The 21,382-nt window shown below is 42.8% G+C and overlaps 2 protein-coding genes across 3 annotated transcripts in view; both read left to right on the top strand.

Annotated features, from left to right (window-relative positions):
• kat6a (K(lysine) acetyltransferase 6A) overlaps positions 1 to 4,819 on the top strand; it is a 40,430-nt gene extending 35,611 nt beyond the window's left edge. For both annotated transcript variants that reach the window (XM_038297062.1, XM_038297061.1), the window contains exon 16: positions 15 to 4,819. In XM_038297062.1, coding sequence (XP_038152990.1) covers positions 15 to 3,250 — 3,236 coding nt within the window. In that variant the 3' untranslated portion in view covers positions 3,251 to 4,819. The remainder of the gene's footprint in view (positions 1 to 14) is intronic.
• A 2,495-nt stretch (positions 4,820 to 7,314) lies between these two features.
• ap3m2 (adaptor related protein complex 3 subunit mu 2) lies at positions 7,315 to 21,045 on the top strand. The gene is made up of 9 exons (XM_038297066.1): positions 7,315 to 7,452; positions 10,986 to 11,263; positions 11,351 to 11,522; positions 14,684 to 14,821; positions 14,895 to 14,980; positions 15,075 to 15,208; positions 16,488 to 16,695; positions 16,834 to 16,978; positions 19,956 to 21,045. The coding sequence occupies exons 2-9, from the start codon at positions 10,991 to 10,993 to the stop codon at positions 20,054 to 20,056; spliced, it is 1,257 nt and encodes a 418-aa protein (XP_038152994.1). The 5' UTR covers positions 7,315 to 7,452; positions 10,986 to 10,990; the 3' UTR covers positions 20,057 to 21,045.
• The last annotated feature ends 337 nt before the right edge of the window (positions 21,046 to 21,382 follow it).

Below are 21,382 nucleotides of genomic sequence, written 5' to 3'. Positions count from 1 at the left end.
TCTTGCCTTTTCAGAACTGACGCCTGTGCTGAAGCCCGTATCTGCGCTGTCAGAGTTATCGATGGTCAACCCCGATGCCCCCGTGAAAAAGAAGAAGGGCTGGCCCAAAGGGAAGAGCCGGAAGCCACAGCAATGGACGAAACGCGGACCTGGAAAACTCCCCGGCAGTGGACCTAACCAAGAAGACAGCCAAGTCCAAAGTGGGGATTCCCTCGGCCCCAAAATTAAAATGAAGCCTGGCCGCAAACCCCGGAGCTTGTACCTTCAGAGGGAGGAGGCCGAGAAGCAGGAGAAGGAAAGAAAACAGCTGGACAAAGATGCTCAGCTGCTGCAGGCGGAGGACCGCTCCATCACAGGTCTGAGAGGCAAACAGAAAGACTCGGATGAAGACGACGACTATTTCCCTAAACCTGCTGAACAGAAAGTGCCCAAACGGCGCGGGAGGCCGCCTAAGAACCGCTCCCTCCACCAGCCGCCACAGCCTGCGCCCAATCCCCCTCCCACCTCCGAGCCAGATGAAGAGGATGAAGATGACGACGAAGGCGCATGGGCAGAAGAAAAGCCCAGTCGGCCACCGTCCCGGCCCCTGCTCTCCCCCTCGCCTTCTTCCTCGGCATCGGGGCCACGGGCCCCTCATTCCCAGCCTCCAGATGCAGAGATGGGAGACGGGGAGGATGACGACGACAACGAAGATGGGGAGGAGGAAGAAAGAGGCAGCAGGCGAGCGGCGGTCACACCAGGTTCCGGTAACAGGCGCAGCGAGGAGCACGACGCAGACGATGAAGGTGACGGTCATTTAGAAGACAAGAGTAACGGCTCCAAAACGAGAAAAAGACCAGACACTGACGATGAAGATGATGATGAGGAGGAGGAGGAGGAAGACGATGAGGCTACTTCAAGAGCAAACTCTCCTCCTGTCAAAGAAGAGCCCCAAGCTGGGGAGGCTTTTTTAGACCTGGACAACAGCGTGGCGCCAAACTATGTCAGCAAGCAGGAGGAAGACGCGGAGGAGGAGGAGGCTGAGAAAGATGTGCAGGAAGCCAAGACTCCGCCTCCTTCTGCTGACCCGCTGCAGGAGGAGAGGCGGCGCAGAGAGCAGGAGGAGTCGGCGGCGGCGGCTGCAGCTGTGGAGACGGTAACGGCCATGTCCGTCCCTTCTGAGAACCTGCCGCTGGACGCCCTCCACCCAGACGACAAAGATGTCACGCTGTTGATGGAACCCCAACAGGCGCACAGCCACCCCCACCAGCACTCGGAATATAAGGAGGAGATGGGCCAACACCACTCGCATCACCAGCACCAACACTCCAACGAGCTGGACCTGGAGACCATGCAGGCCGTGCAGTCTCTGACGCAGGGGGAAGCCCAGGAGGACGAGGCCGAGCCGCAGCCGCACCACGGGGCGTACCAAGACTGCGAGGAGACGCTGGCCGCCTGCCGCACCCTGCAGAGTTACAGCCACTCAGGAGAGAACGAAGAGGAAGGGCTGCCTTTGGTGGAGGAGTGTGGGGCCTCACAGCACAGCAGCCCCCTCCCAAACCCCCCGGTGCCTCCTCTGCCCAACCAGTCCGTCCGCTCCGCCAGCAGCCCCGGGTTGTCGTCGTCGAGCATCGTGGAGACGGCGCAAGCCGGGCAGAGGGGTGGGACGCCTGGCCCCGCCGGATCCACAGGCAGCAGTGGGAACGCTGGGGGCGGCTACACCCAGATAACTCCAGAACATCCCAGTTCGCTCTCCGCTCCGTCCCAGCAGAACATGGAGACGTCTCCCATGATGGACGTGCCGTCTGTGTCTGACCACTCCCAACAGGTGGTGGACAGCGGCTTCAGCGACCTGGGCAGCATCGAAAGCACAACGGAGAACTATGACAACCCCAGCAGCTACGACTCCACCATGGGCGGCGGGGGCAACGGGACGGGAAACGGAGGTAATGGAGGGCCGCTGTCGGGCGGCGTGGTGACGGGACCCGTTGCAGCGTCATCATCATCGTCTTCCTCCTCCACCTCAGCCACGCCCTCTTCCTCATCCTCTCAGTCCAACAGCTGCTCCTTCGTTCAGGCTCCCAGTCTGACGTCCCCTGCAGCCAGTGGGGGGTCCCAGCTGGGGATGGGCAGCTGTAGCCTCATTCAGCAAACCGGGCCAAACAGCGGTCCAGGAGCCGCTAACGTGGCCGGCGCCGTTCCCCAGCCCCCACCGCCGCCACCACCTTCCAACACCCCCAGCTGTGGTATCAAGTCACCTCAGAGCTGCGGAGTGATCGAGAGGCCCCCCAGCACCAACCAGCAGCAGCAACCTCAGTCACAAAAAAAGGTTCCTCAGCAGCAACCCCCTAACCCCCAACCTTCAGCCCCGCCGCAGCAGCAGGCTCTGTCCCAGTGCAGCATGGGAAACGGCTTCGCCTCCACCCCCATGATCATGGAGATCCCAGAGAGCGGAGGGGGGGGAGGCGGCAGGGCCCTCTATGAGCGGATGGGTCAGGACTTTGGAACGGGCAGCTACCCTCAGTCCACCGCTACGTTCAGCCTGGCGAAGCTTCAGCAGCTCACCAACACCATCATGGAACCTCACGCCATGCCCTATTCTCACTCTCCCTCCGTCACGTCATACGCCACCAGCGTGTCTCTCTCCAACCCAGGGCTGGCCCCCTCGCCCCACTCGCTTCCTCAGGGCCAGCCCAGCATGACGTCCCCCGCCAACCTCAGCTCCGGCTCCATGAACCTGGGCTCTCTGCAGCTCCAGTGCAACATGCCGGCCACCAACATCGGCCTGGGACCTCCTCAGTCGCACAGGCTGCAGGGTCAGATGGCGACGGTCAAAGGCCACATCTCCATCCGGTCCAAAGCCACCCAGCAGCTGGCGCCCGCCCCCCACCAGCAGCAGCTCTACGGCCGCAGCTCCGGGGCCGTGGCCATGCAGGGCACCCCCCGGACACTGGCGGTGCAACGGGGCATGATGCCTAATCTGATGCCGACGCCGGCGGCGTACAATTCTATGAACATGCCTCCTCTGAACGCCATGTCGGCGGGTTACAGGATGCCTCAGAGCATGATGAACAGCGGCTACCACAGCAACCCCCCCTACATGAACCAGCCGGCTCAGTACCCCATGCAGATGCAGATGGGCATGATGGGAGGCCAGGGTTACCCCCAACAGCCTATGCAGCCTAATCACCATAGCAACATGATGTACACGGGCCCCTCCCATCACAGCTACGCCGGAGTTCCCAAACAGTCGCCATACATGAGCAGATGAGCAGCTGAGGCGCCAAACGGAGACGTGGGACCAGAGTGGAAGCTGGCTGTGTTTTAAATGTCCATCCCTCCTTTGCCTGGTCAGCAGGGAGGCGTTTGGATCACCTGTTCCTCTCATTTTGTCCAGTTTTTATTTGGGCTCGCTTCTCCCTGCAGCTGGCTGTGTTTGGGATTCGGGATGGGACCTCCTCTCTGGAGCGCCGCTCCAGTGCAGGGGCCGCCAAGAGGCAAGCGTGGGAAACGATTCCTCCTTTTCCTGATGCCCTGCGGGAGAACAGGAGGCGACCAAAAGAGAAACGACCTGAAAGACAAAACAGGAGTTTTTTACCCCCAACAAGGCTGCGGATGAAATAAAAAACTGAATATATCCAACCATGCACACAATCTTTTAAAGCGATATAGGAAGCCTTATCTTAAAAAAAGACCATTGTAGGTGGACTGTTTTGTTAAACATAATGTTAAATATTATTTTTCTTGTTGTTTTTGTTGTTTATTTGGAATACTCATGTGCAGTCCGACCTTTTATATGCTTTTGTCTTTATATATGTGGCATTCTGAAACGGTGACACATCCGCTCGGCGTCATCCCTGAAGAGCCGAGCTTCTCGGATCCCCACGGTTTCCGCCTCAGGCACGTCTGATGGCGTCTGAGCCGTTTCCGACGTCTCCCGTCTTCCCAGATGGACAGTGTTGTACCAAAAAAAACAAAACAAAAAACACGACAAGAGAAAAGGTGTTACTGTCTGTTATATATCCATGGAAGAAACAAGTAGCATTATTTTCCAGTTCGCTGCCACTTGGAAACATTTTAGATGTAAATATTCTGGTACTTCCCCACACTCCACACACATGCACACACGGACGACGTGGCTGACAAGCCGCTGCGTTTCGGCGGCTCGCTCAGAAACGTCCGACATTCACCTCCTTTTGTCCACACTCCACTGACTGACGGTGTACAGTGTCAGCCTTTTTTAGCAGCTTAGAGAATGCAGAGTTGACCTGCTCTATATAAAGGGTGTTTCTAGATGCCCCGCCTCTTCCTAGAGGTCCAGGAGCTCGCTTTCTGTTATTCTGCTCAAAGTAGTTTTCGTTTCTGCACTCCCATTGACTAGACGTTTGGCAGCAGACATCCAACCTTTTTGAAAGGTGTGCCTAAAATGCCCGATCTAGTGCTCGGATCGGCCCTCAGACCGAGGTGCACTTAACTTAAAGCAGGGTCAGAGGCGAGGGAGCAGCGTTCAGAGGACAGGCGTGTAAAAAAAAGAAGAAAGTCATCCTGTCGCTCCTTGTACCAGTGTTGAAAGTCAAAGGAAGAGTTTTGGGTTTCTGTTTTGTTTTTTTCCTACATGCATATTTTGGTTTTGAGTGTTTTGCTCTGTTCTTTACTCGTTTCTTTTCGTCATTCGGTTTCTGAATTTTATCAGACTGGGCAGCTTTCTTTTATGACACAAGCTGACTCTTTTTGTCTTTAGAAAACTATTGTAGAGAAGATGTTTTTCTATAATATAAAAAGCTAATTCTGACATTGATATTGGTACTGTCATTTCTTTTCCCACTTCTGTTTCAGAAAACGACACACAAAAAAAATCATTTTTTTAGCTCGCCTTCTGGACGATTACTAAGAAATTCAAAATGTAAAAAAATTACCACTCACTTTTAGTGACTTTAAGATGCCTTTAACCTCTCCATTCCATCTCAGCTCTAGAGTTTTTCTATCTTTGTGTAGTATATTAATGCTATTTTAAACAAAAGGACTATAAATATCTAAAGGTCACTTGGCATTCTTTTCGTTTTTTTTTTTTTTTTTTTTTTCTTTTTTACTTGTGTGTGTATAGGATGACTTCCTTACATTTAAGAGGCATGTACAAATGAGCTCAGTATATTTGTCTGTTTATATTGCTTCCCTTTTTGTATCCTTTGTAATTGTACATGTTGCGTTGTACGCTAAGAGAGCGCAAAAATAAAGAGACTGGGTGACAGCAGAGCACACAGTGAAGGTTGAGTCGTGCTCAGCCACCTCAGCTCTCTACTCTGTCCCTGAATGCATTTCAAGTTATTCATTTGTTTTATTTTTGTTTTCTTTCTTAGCAAGAACTCTGTACATTTTAACATAAAATGGAAATAAATTATGTTGAGCCACTCATGTTTCCTTCAACTACTGGCAGGATATAATCCTTGCTCAGCCTTTGTGTCCCATATTTTACCAGCTGTAAACATAAACTATGTGCGAAGATTAGACACTTAGCTGTTTGATATTTAATTCAGTTTATATAGTACCAATTCACATGTCATCTCAAGGCACTTTACAGTTCACCAGATCATACAGTCGGATTGTACCGTACAGATTTAAAGTTTTCTTTCTAAGGAAAACCAATTGATTGCATGAACTCACTGACTCGAAGGCAAGGCTGTCACACCAAGCATGCTTGTAGCGACACTGGAGAGGAAAAACTCCCTTTTAATAGGAGAAAAACCTGCAGCAGAACTCGGTGTGAGCGGCCATCTGCCGAGGCCAACTGGGGTTCAAGGAGACAGAAGCAGACATAGAGAAAGAAATGATAAAAAAGGCAACTGTCAACCAGCTCCAGGGGCGGCTCTGTGCCGCACTTGGTTATTTAAAATCAGAGAAACAGGACTACACTGAAAAATAGGCCAAGCTCCAACATCCACAAAGTCATTGATGGCAGCAGCACAGCCGACACCCTCTCCATGATGGCGTCACAGCCAAACAGAAACAGACCAGATGAAGAACTGTAAAGTGCCTTGATGTTGTGAATTGGCACTATATAAATAAACTGAATTGAACGAAGCTACTATGAAAAAAAGCAGAGAGAGAATAACGTTCATGATTGAAGTAATAAATTCTGCAGAATTGGAAAATGGAATGAAACGGAAGGATGAAAAAGGGTCCCTATGTCCTCCAGCAGTCTAAGCCTATAGCAGCATAACTATAGAGGATAACCAGAGCCACTCTAACTATAAGCTTTATCAAAAAGGAAAGTTTTAAGCCTAGCCTTAAAGTAGACAGGGTGTCTGCCTCACGGACTAAAACTGGTAGTTGGTTCCACAGGAGAGGAGCCTGATAACTAAAAGATCTGCCTCCCATTCTACTTTTAGAAATTCTAGGAACCACTAGTAAACCTGCAGATTGAGAGCGAAGTGCTCTGTTAGGAACATAAGGAACAATCATAACTGATATAAGATGGAGCTTGGCCATTTAAGGCTTTATATGTGAGAAGGAGGATTTTAAATTAAATTCTGGATTTAACAGGAAGCCAATGAAGAGAAGCTAGAATAGAGATTGATCTCTCTTTCTAATTATCATCAGAACTCTGGCTGCAGCATTTTGGATCAGCTGAAGGCTTTTAACTACAGTTTGTGGACTTCCTGATAGTAAAGAATTACAATAGTCCAGCCTTGAAGTAACAAATGCATGGACTAGTTTCATGGATATATATATATATATATATATATATATATATATATATATATATATATATATATATATATATATATATATATATATATATATATATATATATATATATATATATATATATTTATAAAGTATTGTAATGTAACTATGTTGTGCCTTTATTTTATTTGGCTTTCCTTATAAAAAGTAATGATGAATACATCTACTCAGCTCTAGTGAATAAACATCTACTTGCTTTAAAACCCAAAGATTTAAAGTTAGAGGAATAAATATTTTTTCCTTCTGTCAAATTTCATTTATATGTTTCACCACCGTTTTAAAATTACATGCTATTTACTTTATGGCTACCAAACAACAATATTAACTTCTGCAACTCCTCAACTGAATGGCCTCCTTTAATAAGAGCAGTCCTGAATGGAGATCTACTCCACAAGATGAAATCTGATATTAGAAACAAAATGTCAGACTAAGTTACATTTTAAGCCAATCAGCACACAGATGTTTTTCATGTTACCGCTATGGACCAATCAGTGCCAAATCTCTTACAACTCACTTCCGTGTTAGTGACCTATGGGTGCATTTAATAGGCGGGACTTTATGTCGTGTCTAGCCTGTGATTGGCTCGCTCCAAGCTTCCATCCTATGGGTGTAGTGAGCGCTGCTCCTCCTAACGGGAAGGAGCCTCGACTGGTTTAAGCTTTCATTTGGAAAAAAAAAAAAAAAAAAAAAGCAAAGGGCTTCTGTTTTAGGGAAGAAAACGCCGCCTCGGTAAGTCAGTACCAACTAGTGAGTGTTTCGGCTGGTAGTTTTTGTCTGTCTAAGGTGGTTATTTGGACGCGTCCAGGAGCTTCTCCTGTGTCATGAGGCAGGAGGAGGGACGGATGGAGCATCCTGATGTGTGCGGATGGAGGCCTTCACTTTCTTCTCCTGACAGCCACACGGAGCTCCTCGCTCGCTGCAGACTATTTTCCTTTAAGATAATTGATGTAAATCTTATTCGTTTGTCTCTGACAGCCGGTATATCCGCCTCGAACCGGATAGCTTTTGTCACATGTTTAATGAATAATCCGGTGTCAAGTTCCCCAACTGGAAGTATGTCATGTGAGGAGAGAACGGCTTTTCTCCCAACAATTAAAAAAGGCTCCTTTTATATTCGTTCACAGATCAGAGTTTAAGTTGGAATTTGCAGCCTTACAGTTTTAATCTTCATTCATGCTTCATCATGAGGCATAGTTTGATTTGACAATTGTTAAAGACACAAACCAGAGCTGTAAAATACATAAACATGCCCTTATGGCTCAGTTTGTTTATATAGGTTTTACAATTCAACCAGATCATACAGTCAAACTGATTAAAAATGTTCTATCTAGTTTTCTACCAGTTTGCATGCTTGTTGCAACAGTGGAGAGGAAAAACCCCCTTTTAACAGGAGAAAAACCTCCAGCAGAACCAGGCTCAGTGTGAGCGGCCATCTGCCGAGGCCATCTGGGGTTCAAGGAGAAAGAAGCAGAGATAGAAAAAGCAACTGTGAAAGGCGGCCTAATTCAGGAAACACACAGCCAGGCAGATGAGCTCCGAGCCAGCTCCCATGTCAGAGGATGAAGAGACCACATCTAGCCAGTCACAGCCAGAGAAACAGGACCACACTGAAAAACAGACCGATCTCCAACATCTGTAAACAAAGGTGTTGATGGCAGGAGCACAGCTGATGTTTCTCTCCAGGATGGTGTCACAGCCATACAGGAACCGACCAGATGAAGAACTGGAGAACTGTAAAGTGCCTTGAGATGAAACGTTGTGAATTGGCACTATATAAATAAACAGAATTGAAATGAATGAAGCTACTATGAGAAAAAGCAGAAAGAGCATAACATTAGTGATTGAACTAACAAAACCTATAGAATTGGAAAATAGAGATAGAATGATGAAAAGGGGTCCCTATGTCCTCCAGCAGTCTAAGCCTATAGCAGCATAACTAGAGATAGCGCAGGATAACCTGAGCCGAGGCGAAGCTACTATGAGATAAAGCAGAGAGAGCATAACGTTAGAGAATGAAATAATTAATTCTGCAGAGTGGGAGAATAGAGATGAAATAAAGCAGAATGATGAAAAAGTTCATCACCCATAGAACAAAATGGCCTGGTGTTTGTTGACATTATCAGTTTTATTTTAAATCTGTACATTTATTTTAAATAATGGATACTCTGTACCTACTAGTACCTGTACCTACAAGTTTTAATACACATCCCTCTGGTGGCATCACGCAGGGAAACTCATCAGAGTTCTTCTGAGGATGATGATTAGTGATTTTTTTTTTTTATATACTATAATTTAATTTAAATTACCCCCAAATTGCTAATATGTTTTCTGTACAGCAGCATCCAAACAATTAAATATTTATAAGCTGATTATTAGGATCACAGCAATCCTGAAATGGATCAAAATGCTCATCTGGGAATTTGCACGTTGTTCCTTGTACATCTGATTGAATGAATGGGCTGAAGGGAAAAACAGGAAAATAACCAACTGAACGAAATTACTGTGTCCATTTATTCACAGCCATGGCTGCAGCTTTTTTTATTTTATTAGGTGATCCTAAGAACAACTAAATCCTGTAAAAACAACTGATCTTTCTCTGACTGATGCATCGCCTGAGATCTTAGCAGAAGATGCTTTATTCTCATCTTTTCATTCTTAATACAACATGTACAAGTTTTTTATGCAATTTAACTCTTAAATTTAACTCTCGTAAATTACTGAAAAAGTTTAATATTACCATCATTCATTTTCATTAGGTCAAGACTCTTGTGATGTAGCTTAATGTGATCTATTGTATTATATTTACAGTTCATGTCTGGGATCCTGGCAGATATTTCTCACAATCAAGGCCATTTTTGATGCTTCATCACCCCCCTTCTCCACTAGAGCAGAACGAGCTATTATAGGCCTGATCCCAGCAGTTGTTCCCTTTGTGGGTCTGCAGAGCAGCCGATACTGTCGCTATAGTTTAATGCAACACCGTTGAAAAGAAACGGAGAAAAGAACCCATTATTAAATGTTTGGGAAACTTTGACAGGTGAGAGTTTTAGTTTGTTAAAATGTTTAATGGTTAGAGAGCAGAATGTAACTTTGAATAAAGGAATCAACCAGATGGAGACACCTAGGATATGAAACATTTTGTTCAGCATCATCTGCAGCAAGTTTTGAAGGAATAGTACACCCAAAACATGATTAGCCTTCATTTTCTACTCACCCCCATGCTGAACAACACTCTGGAGTACTTTTTTGATATCTCAAATGCATCTGGAGATCTGGGAGGCTTCTTGCTGTCTGCTGACATTCAAATAATGGAGGTCAATGGTGCCCGAGGCAGAAAGGTCCATAAAAGTCCACAAAAAACGTGTCAATATTCCTCCATACTGCTCGTCCAATGTATTCCAAGTGTCCTGAGTGGGTAGCGTCCAGAATTTACTCGAAACGAAGTCATTTAGAATGTTTTTAGAGCATAAACAGTAGTGTATAGGATTTCCTAAAAGCGCGTTCACGAGTCTACGGAAACCGCGGCAGACCAAACCAGATGAAAGTGCGCATTCAGCTCGGCAAAGAACTCATGCTCTTCCTCAACACTGAAGTCCTCAGACATTTTTCTTTCGTTGTTTCTTTCTTTGCACAGGTAAACAGCACATTTCTTCTTCTACGCTTGCATTATCGGCAGAGCAGACGCTGAATGCGCACTTTCGTCTGGTTTGGTCTGCCGCGGTTTCCGTAGACTCGTGAACGCGCTTTTAGGAAATCCTGTACACTACTGTTTATGCTCTAAAAACATTCTAAATGACTTCGTTTTGAGTAAATTATGGACGCTACCCACTCAGGACACTTGGAATACATTGGACGAGCAGTATGGAGGAATATTGACACGTTTTTTGTGGACTTTTATGGACCTTTCTGCCTCGGGCGCCATAGACCTCCATTATTTGAATGTCAGCAGACAGCAAGAAGCCTCCCAGATCTCCAGATGCATTTGAGATATCAAAAAAGTACTCCAGAGTGTTGTTCAGCATGGGGGTGAGTAGAAAATGAAGGCTAATCATGTTTTGGGTGTACTATTCCTTTAAAGTCAAACACATAAGGGGGGAGGTCTTTTTTTTTACTGAAATGCTACAGAAAGACTTTAGATCTATGAGGAAATCTGTCAGAAGTCTCTTTTTTCCCCGTTATTCACTGATGCCAGCTGATTAGTTTGATTCTTGTTCCTCTGAGCTTTGATTTTTTTTCGTTTTATTTTTCCACTATCCCTCCAGTCAAGATGATCCACAGTTTGTTCCTGATCAACGCCTCCGGCGACATTTTCCTGGAGAAGCACTGGAAAAGTGTGGTCAGCCGCTCCGTGTGTGATTACTTCTTTGAGGCCCAGGAGCGCGCCACCGAGCCGGAGAACGTTCCACCGGTCATCCCGACGCCGCATCATTACCTGATCAGCGTACTCAGACACCGCATCTACTTTGTGGCCGTCATCCAGAGCGAGGTGCCGCCGCTCTTTGTCATCGAGTTTCTTCACAGAGTCGTTGACACTTTCCAGGTCAGAGGCCCGATTGGTCTTTTTCTGATTACTTTAGCTCCCTTGAAGCACCTGGCTTATCATTAGCATCTCTTTCCTCGTTGCCAGGATTATTTTGGAGTTTGTACCGAGGCGGCCATTAAGGACAACGTGGTGGTGGTCTACGAGCTGCTGGAGGAGATGCTGGACAATGGCTTCCCCCTGGCCACGGAGTCCAACATCCTCAAAGAGCTTATTAAGCCTCCCACCATCCTCCGCACAATGGTCAACACCATCACAGGTTCTTCAGCCATTCTTTATACACTGTACATTGTAGGAAAACAAAGGAAAATAGGTTTCATGTTTGCCGAACGACCTGGAATAAAAAATCCAGGATCGTATGGCAATATTCCAATAGAGTTAGAGTGGAAAATGACTTAAACCGCCCAGATTAATTGATCATCAGCAAGATTAAACTCTGCTTTAAAAATAATATCGTAAAAGCTTTCTGGGTCTGAAAGAAATAAATCAGCAATGACCTTAGAGATGCATTTAGAGTTTTAATGACTCTTCTAAAATAGAAATAAAGTCCATCATTCTATATTTTATGATAGTAAAGTTAGAAAAATACTAATAATTCATCAAAGCATCAAGATGTTGGTTTGGAGAGATGCTGCAGGTTCTAACCCGTCCGGTAGAGAGATGAGACCAAAGTAGAGATGTTTGGTCACAATAAGAGCATCGTTTGAGAAAACCAAACCCAATCACCCGGTTTCGCTGCTGCAAAGGTTGCATTTGTTGGATGAACCATCAATTTCCCCGTGTAAGACAAACTTTTCTAGGCTTGATCAAACCTGGGTTACACCACAAGACAGTGACCTCAAACAGAGCAGCACTTCTAAAGAAGAATAGTTGGAAAAAGGAGAAGAATCAAGGTTTTATGACGGCCTAGTCAAAGTCCAGAGCTCAATCTGAATGCTGTTATGAGACCTTAATGTAGCAGGGTCTAAATGAATCTCTGCTAAACCGCACTATTAATAATAATGTTAGAGACTAATAAAACCATTATTATTGAAGTTAAACAGCTAAAGATGCTGACTCTTGTTTTCTAATGGCTTAATTGGTTATGGATACAATCTTATCCCCAAACTGTACTAACTTCTGAGTATGTTTTCAGAGTACATGATAGAGCAGGAGCAAGTTATCTCAGCATACATCTTTAAACATCAGAAAACTCATCTGAACTCTTTGCCTGTAGCTGAGTGTCTCACAGCTTTCTTCAGATATTTGCTACTTTTTCTTGCAGAAGGTAACTTTACATTAGAGCTCACATGTCGTGTCCTAAGGATCCATCTTGGGTCCCTTTGTGCTATATATCTTCATGCTCCCTTTAATTTAGGTATGATAAACACCAACAAACACCAAGATAACGTTACCGAAATGCAGATGACACACAGCTATACGTCAACAATTCAAAGTTAGCACATGACTTTAGCTCATACAGCAAGAAACCACCTGTCAGGCTCTAGCCCTGGGTGTAGTGATGGATTTACACCTGTATCTTCAGAGCTACATAAAGCCAGTAACAAAGTCAGTCTTTTGTCACTAAAAGAACATATCCAGGTTAAAGGACTAATATCTCAGTAAGACCTTGAAAAACAAGTCAATGCGTTAATCTAAATAGGTCCAGACCGTGCTGACCGCACTGTTATGCCTCGAGAAAAAACAGCAGCACTGAGAATAGTGTTTTACAGCACTGCTAACACCAGTAGCACTATTAAAATTAACAGTGACACCAGAATACAGAACTTCAACAGTCAGACTGTTTTTGCTGCTCAAATCAAGTTTTATCTCTCTTTGAATCAAACATCTTGCGCTTTTTTACGCTTTCCTTATTTTTCCTCTACTACGCTGGGTGTCTTCTCCATTTCTTTGCATTGTTGACTCAATGTGCACAGATACTGGTCACATAATAATGTTTTAAATAGTAAATATACACAGAAGATCTATTTTTACTACCAAACTGAGCAAAAAATACCTGTATTTCCAACAAAGGCCGTGGGTGGTAACAGGTGGGTTTTGGCTTTGTACGCACTTCCCACTTGACTTATTTGTTGTAAAAGAAGAAGAAAGAAAAAAATAATAACTAAAAATTTCTTGCAACTCAGTAGAAACAAAAAATAAAGTTGAATTAATGTTTGAAGCTCTAAAAAAGTAGTCAAAAAAATCGTTTTACAAAACCTCCTGTCCCCACCAGACATTTACCAAACAATCCACCAGCACCCGGTGTGTTCTTAATTATCTCAATTAATAGGAGGCTGTAACAATTAACCAAGTAACCTAAACAATTCCAAATATAACAAATGAATTAAAAATGTTGGTTCTAAATTAACTTAAATATATTCTACCTACCAAAAGAAGAAAACTAAGTGGGTAGGAATGACAAATTAAAAGAATTTAGCATAAATGGCCACAACAGAGAAATTACAAATATTACACCAACAGGACACAGTTATTGGTTATAAGGACATTGTATGCATCCAGAGTAACTTAGTGGAGTATAGATATGAGAGAATAGTGTGACTATGTACTTTTAGGTCTGTTCTGCAGAACCAGAACCAAACACTGAAACAAAGCAGCTTTAGTTTTTCTGCTCTGATAATGTGAAGCAAACTTCCAGAAAAGCACTAAATCCTAAAGATTCATTAACTCAAGATAAAAGTATATATTTTTAGAGTGGCCTTTGACACTGGTGTTTAAGCAATATTTCCTTAATTTTGTAGTCCAAAGTTCTTTCATTTTATTATCGATCATTTTAATTATATCAATTCAATTCAGTTTATTTATATGGCACCAATTCACAACACATGTCATCTCAATGCACTTTCCAGTTCACCAGATCATACAGTCAAATTGATACAAAGTTTTCTATCTAAGGATAACCAGTTGATTGCATCGACTCATTGTCTCGAATGCAATCCCTCACACTAAGCATGCTTGAAGCGAGAGTGGAGAGGAAAAACTCCCTTTTAACAGGAAGAAACCTCCAGCACAACCAGGCTCAGTGTGAGCGGCCATCTGCTGAGGCCGACTGGGGTTCAAGGAGACAGAAGCAGAGACACAAAAAGCAGCTGTCTTTTAAAATGATCTTTGTGAATCAGTCGTTTTTATTCTCTTGCTATTCATGTTTTTTAATTATTTGACTCCTTACCTGCTGCTCCAAACTACTTTTGTTTTTGTTTTGCTCTGATGTTTTTCTAATTTTTGCCATTTTCTGTTGTCCTGCTGCTGAAATGTACTTTATAATAAATAAACTTGCCTCTTCTTTTTCGTCTATTTACATTATAGAGACATAATAAGCTCCTAAAATAATTTCTGAAGCAGTTCTATCTACATATATGAGGGTTTTAAACCTACCTTATCTGTTCTGCTTCATTCATGCGTTAATGTGTTGTTTTCCAGGGAGCACCAATGTTGGAGAGCAGCTCCCCACTGGCCAGCTGTCAGTGGTGCCATGGCGACGCACCGGGGTCAAATACACCAACAACGAAGCCTATTTTGATGTGGTGGAGGAGATCGACGCCATCATTGATAAGTCGGGTAAAGCTTTGCAGGTGAAGCAGCTTTATGCCCATTTTGGATTCAGAAGCACTGAGGATTAATCTATCAACAGGTTCCACCATCACAGCAGAGATTCAGGGAGTTATTGACGCCTGCGTCAAACTGACGGGCATGCCTGACCTCACGCTCTCCTTTATGGTTGGTTTTAACTGTCTGTCTGTGGAAATAAGGAGCAAAAAGGTTTCCTGACTCACTTAAACGTGACCCATCATCCCTCTTGTCTTCTCCTCAGAATCCACGGCTGTTGGATGATGTCAGTTTTCACCCATGTGTTCGGTTTAAGCGTTGGGAAGCTGAGCGGATCCTTTCCTTCATCCCCCCGGATGGAAACTTCCGGCTTCTCTCCTACCACGTCAGCTCCCAGAAGTCAGTGTTGATAAAGTTGGCATTCAGAAAGCTTTACAGGGTCTTCAGTAAAGGATGTTTAGGATTTGAACTTTTTGACATCTAGTCGCTTTAAACCAAAAACTTCAGTGCCTTGTACGGGGATCTCTAGTGATCGATCGATACAAAGTTCTTCATAATCGATGAGAAGGAAAGGAGAGCGGCTGTGAGCAGTGATTCTGATGTCCTGCCAGAGTTTTATTGACTGACTTTGAGCCTCTGCACCAGTCTGGTCTTTTTCTGCCTCTAATAGTTTCTTTTTATTTTTGTCTTGTTTGGCCTTGCTTTCAATTAGGTCTGAAAAAAATAATCAATTATTGTAATAATCAGCAACTAATTTAGTAACTGATTAATCGTTAACTGGAGTATAGAGACTCTAAAACATGCCTTTGACAGACAGAACAACTCACTTAGAGAAGGATTTATATCATATATTAAATTTTATTAAAAGATTCTTCAGTCAATACATCAAGAACTGCTCAAGTGGAAAAGTTTTATTTTTACCTGGATTAAGTTTGTATAAAAATATTTAAAGAACCTTTGGTTATCCAATTATTATTCGAAAAAAATAATCGACAGATTAAATGATTTGCAAAATAATCGTTTGTTGCAGCCCTAGTTTCAATCCATCCGTCTCTCAATCAACTTAAAAAAAAACAAGCCCCTAGCAAGATGCAGCATGTTTCACAGTTCTTTTTAAAATTTTTTTTGTTTAATCAGGTTTTTAGTCAGGGGTTCCAGAGTAAATGCAACTCTTCTTCCTCTTTAAGTATCCACTGTATTGCTTTGGACTATCTCATATAATCTCATTAGAATATTAATTTCTAACTAATTGGCTTAGTTTTTATCAGTGTGACCTTTGTGGATTTTGCTCTAAACATTCAAACTAGATCCTGTCCATATATTTACTACCTTTCTCAGGGTTTCTGCGGGTCATTAAAAGTCATTAAATTATTATTTTTTAAATTAAGGCCTTAATTGGCATTAAAATTCATTAAATTTGATAATCGTGGCATTAAAATGCTTCGGAAAAGAAGCTTGAGGCGGAGAAAAAGGCTAGAGAATGGGGAAAATGCAAATTTGAAACAAAGTGGTCGGAAAACGGGGAACTCGGGACATGGCTGCAGCCTGTCCATGGTGAAGATGGTGAAGGATTTTGCGGTGTATATATATATATAAGTCATGGGATGGCATTAAGATTATTTCTAAGAGCATTAAATAAAAGTTACTCATTCACGTATTAACCCTGTTTCTCCCACAGCCTGGTCGCCATCCCTGTTTACGTCAAACACAACATTACGTTTCGGGAGGGGAGCTCGCAGGGTCGCTTCGACTTGACGCTGGGCCCCAAGCAGACCATGGGGAAAGCTGTGGAGTCGGTCCTAGTCAGCAGCCAGCTCCCTCGAGGGGTCCTCAACGCCAACCTCAACCCTTCCCAGGGAACGTACACTTTTGACCCCGTCACAAAGGTACTGAGGAATTGTTCCAGTTTGTGTTTTTAGTTTTTCTGAGCGCCCTCACTCCATATTAAATAATTTATGCTGCTGTTTTCATTTAATTGTCACACGTTCTTCATGTTTTTTATCTAATCTTTTTGTGAATGGAAGCTGCTGACGTGGGATGTTGGAAAGATCAACCCCCAGAAGCTTCCCAGTCTGAAAGGAACCATGAACCTGCAAGCTGGAGCTTCAAAACCTGATGAGAACCCCACCATTAATATCCAGTTCAAGATCCAACAGATGGCCATCTCAGGTATCCCCCCCACACCCAGCAGCTGCAGCCTAATCTCCGTCTGTGAGATCCTTTATTTCACTTCACTACAAAAATACTTCAATGATCCGTTGAAGGAAATGGTTTGTTTGTTTAATCAGTGGTTGTGTATGTTAACAGCTGTAGGAGAACACGTTCAGATTCCCATCTCCCTGATCTAAGATCTCCAATTGTTCATTCAGGACCTCACTTTCCTCTCTAGTGGCATTAAAACAGCTATCAGCAGTTCCTCAGCTGACAACCACCTGAGTTTATTTCTTTTATAGACATTTGTTCTGTGTCCACTAGAGGGTGCCAGATACACACTCAGCCATATAATACAAAATTGGCTTCAGTTATATTATTTATTCCGTTATTTATTTGGTGCCAGTTTATAACACGTCATCATAAAATCTCAGATAATGCGATCAAATCATGCAGACAGATTGTTAGAAGGTTTTAAAGTCACAGTAAAAACTGAGAGTTAATTGAAGTGAAACTGTGTTACTATAGTGTGGATAGAAGGTGTTGTAAATATGACAGCCATCAGGACAAAGATATAGAAAAACCTTTATGCTCATTTTTTCTTTTTTTTTTTCAATCAATTTTACTTAGGCTTCCAAACAGAGAAAATAATTTCATAACCATTAATACTTCAGAGTTCATTATGCCTTAACACTCTGAAAAAGGTTTCCTTTAAAGCCCGATCCAAGAATAAAACAAAACAGAAAATAACTTTTTTTTGGTTTAAAGTCCTTATTTTGCCTTTTAACTAAATATGTAAAAAGAAAAAACAGAAATACATTTTTGATATTAATAATTTATTACTATGCGATAAGTCAAGATTATTTTTTGTGTAGTCTTCTGCCCTGTTATCAGGTATATCTGATTGTGTACAATAGCATTTTGATCAAAGTTTTTACCGTTAAATTATGCAAAAGGTGTCAGACCCAAAACATTTCAGAAACCGTATGTATCAAATATGATACATTTGGCATTACAGGGATAAAACTGAATCTCAGCATTCTGATGGGTTTAGTTTTTGCCAAAACTAAACAAACTTCTGATGGCTGGTTCTTTCCTCAGCAGGGGGCCACGCCTGGCCCTGCAGGATTGGAGTCCCTTTAGTTGTAGTGTGGTCCTTTGGTTCCAGCTCTCTGTATGTCTTTCATCAGGTCCCAATGTGTAGTCCTTAGATTTCTGTTCACTGCTTTCATGATCATTTTGACCCGTGGGATGAGATCTTGCTTTGGGCTCCAGATTGAGGGAGATTTTCAGTGGGTTTTTCCCATAGTTGATTTATTCACCCCAGCCTGCTGCCTGTTGTAGAATCTCTCTTCCTCTGATGCAGGTCTACAGTTTTTCTCCCTGGTGTCCTCCAGCAGCGCTTTGGTCTTAGCCATGGTCGAGTTTAGAGTCTGACTGTTTGAGGCTGTTCAAGTTCAAACAGCTGCAATTAATTCAGAAAAGGAAAGAGTTATAGATCTGTGAAGGAAAGACAAATATGTGTTTCCCACCATCATTTAGAAGTATTTTTTTATCCTATAATGTTTTAATGTTGTTCTTTTGTTTCTCATAGTTGAACTTTTCCTATGATGAAAATTCCAGACCTCTCATGTTTCCAAGTAGATCTTGCACAAAGAGTTGTTGATTAAATACTTTTTTTTCTCTCACTGTAAGTGATTATTATTAAAAACTAAAATTGCTCTCACTATATTCTTTTGTTCAATATTTAAAATAAAGTTTGGATTTCCCTAAAATAGGCCATGTGAATTTATTCTTAGGTGAAGATTGATTTAAGGATTTTTAATCGTCATAAAAAAAATAAATAAATTGAATTTTATTAATCTCACAATGGAGAAATTAACTTTGTGCATTTAGCCCGTCCCCTTTGGGTAGCAGTGGGCTTCCACTGTGCAGCGCCCAGGGAGGGGTGCCGGCTGTGGGGGATTGAACCGGCTACTTGCAACCTTCTCAGAGAACAAGCGCACTGCTCTAACCCACTAGATCAGGGGTCTTCAATGTTTTCCAGGCCAAGAACCCCCAAACTGATGGCAAGATGGAGCGGGGACCCCCTAATTATATATATTGTATTAAATTATGTTACATCCAACTGGTCCTATAGTTACTCTATTACATATGGAGTAATGTAATGAAAGTAATTCTCCCTGGGATTATTAAAGTATTTCTAATTCTGATTCCTGGTTGATGGGACAGGTGTTGTGAATGAAATGGTGCCCAGCTTGAAAGAGCTCCTGTGTGTCACATTGATGACTAAAGGACATCATCTGCCTCCAATTATCTGTTTACTACAGTTTGTTTAATTCATGTTAATGTGGATTTAAAGACATTTCAATTAGTGGAAAAAAAATGCAGGGAGGAATATATATATAAAAAAAAAAAAAGTCTAATTAACCAAAACTTTCGTGACCCTCTGTTGAAGACTAGGCCAACACTCCCCAAAGGGCTGTTGTTAGTTCTGTAGGAAGCAGTAAAAAATATGCTAATCTGGGCTTTAGGTTTATCAGTTCTTTACATCTGTGATTATCGTTTTAGAGGCATATCTAGTTTAACTTTCTGTTATCTGATGCTCATCCGGATGCTGCAGCCTTTAACTGTGTTTCATGGGGCGACAGTGGCGTTGGATGTAGGAGTTTGCCCTGCAATCGAAGGGTTGACGGTTCAAGCCCTGACTCTGTTTTTCACTGTCGTTGTGTCCTTGGGCAAGACACTTCACCTGCATGGTCTACTGATGGTGGTCAGAAGGCCCGGTGGCGCCAGTGTACGGCAGCCCCGCTTCTGTCAGTGAGCCCCAGGGCAGCTGTGGTTACAATGTAGCTTGCCACCATCAGTGTGTGAGTGTGCGTGTGAGTGGGTGAATGATTGTAGTGTAAAGCGCTTTGGTCAAGTCTCCTGACTTGAATAAAGGCGCTATATAAGTACATGCCATTTACCATTTACCATTTGTGTCCCTGAACAGGGCTGAAGGTGAACCGGCTGGACATGTACGGTGAAAAGTATAAACCGTTCAAAGGCATCAAGTATATGACCAAGGCTGGCAAGTTCCAGGTCCGAACATAAAGGCTGCTGCTGTGAGACTGCTGGACCAAACCATCATGAGACCAACATGGGGGGGATATGAGGCTGGGGAGGGTAATAGGGGAGCTGGTAGATTCCCTGGGTCAATGCTTATACCTGCTGAGGTTCACTCAGACAAACTGGAGGCTACTTGTAGCAGTAAGCAAAGGGACGTTTCCACACAGAAAGAAAAATGTTTGCTGCTCTGAATCTGTTAAAGAAATCTCTCCCTGAGCCGTCATGTCTCCAAAATTTCCTCACCAATAGTCACATGTGTTTCTTTTCCTTCTTTGGTCCTTGTTTTGTTCTTTTTCTAGGTCATTATAGCTCCTTGTCTTTTGTTTTTTTTTTCCTTTCTGTGTCTTTTGTTTTCTTTTTTCTGTCTTGAACACTGGAACATTCTGACATCCTTATTTATATCTGTTTACAGCTGCTGGTACCAACATTTCATTGTGATGAAAATGGGATGGCAGCTAAAGTGTCACAGAAAACCTAAGATTAACGTCCGCCTCATTTATTAAGTTCTTGTGTTATTGGATTGAGCAAGAATCATTTTTAACTGTACTGGATCAATTGGAAGCAAAGAAGAGCATAATTTTTTGGGCTTTATTTAACAATAAGCAACTGATTGGATCTAAAAATGACATGTTCGACAGCTAAATGTTTTCTCTTCCTCATATTTCTCACTGCCAGGAAAAGGGTATAATGTGAATATATAAAAAAAACAAATGTTACCACAGCAACTGAGCTTATCTGACATATTTGCATATGTGGGGTGATTTATTCATGCCTCTGCATCCTCACTCTGCTTACTATTAAAGAATGATCTATTTCTGTAATATGATGAGTACCTCCAAGGAAATGTTGATGGTTTGCATTTTGTGTTTACAAAATTATATTTGTGTTTAAAATACACCCTCTGGTGGAGTGTTACGATGGTGGAATAAGAAGAAATAAAAATGTCACATGTTATCAATGAGTGATTACATGAATATATCTTTCTGTCTTTTTTTTTATTTGATTTTTTGTTTTTAATCTGATTCCATGATATTATTTGAGGAGTTTCTCTATCATTGCTGTCTTGGCTGGTAGCAGCATAATGCAGCAGGTGACGGTTACAATGAACATAAGAAGAAAAGTCAGATCAGGCTTAGATCCAACATGCAAATGCAACATTATCAATTGATCAGAAATTTGTTTTTCTTAAGTTCTTTTAATAGATTTATGGGCGATGCTTTACAGGAATCAGGCATTGAAATTTATTAATTTAGACTCAACTTTATTTATCCCTTAGGATTACTCCTTCAGGGAAATTCTGGTTCCAGTAGC

The sequence above is a fragment of the Cyprinodon tularosa genome, unplaced genomic scaffold (genome assembly GCF_016077235.1).
Source record: "Cyprinodon tularosa strain WSP-4 unplaced genomic scaffold, ASM1607723v1 ctg380, whole genome shotgun sequence".
Lineage (NCBI taxonomy): Eukaryota > Metazoa > Chordata > Actinopteri > Cyprinodontiformes > Cyprinodontidae > Cyprinodon > Cyprinodon tularosa.
This window is presented reverse-complemented; position numbering and strand designations above follow the sequence as displayed.

Coding starts and splice junctions, on each gene's coding strand:
- ap3m2 (XM_038297066.1), top strand. CDS start 10,991: ATGATCCACAGTTTGTTCCTGATCAACGCCTCCGGCGACATTTTCCTG. Junction 11,523..14,683: donor AATGGTCAACACCATCACAG/GTTCTTCAGCCA, acceptor GTTGTTTTCCAG/GGAGCACCAATGTTGGAGAG. Junction 14,981..15,074: donor ACCTCACGCTCTCCTTTATG/GTTGGTTTTAAC, acceptor TCTTCTCCTCAG/AATCCACGGCTGTTGGATGA.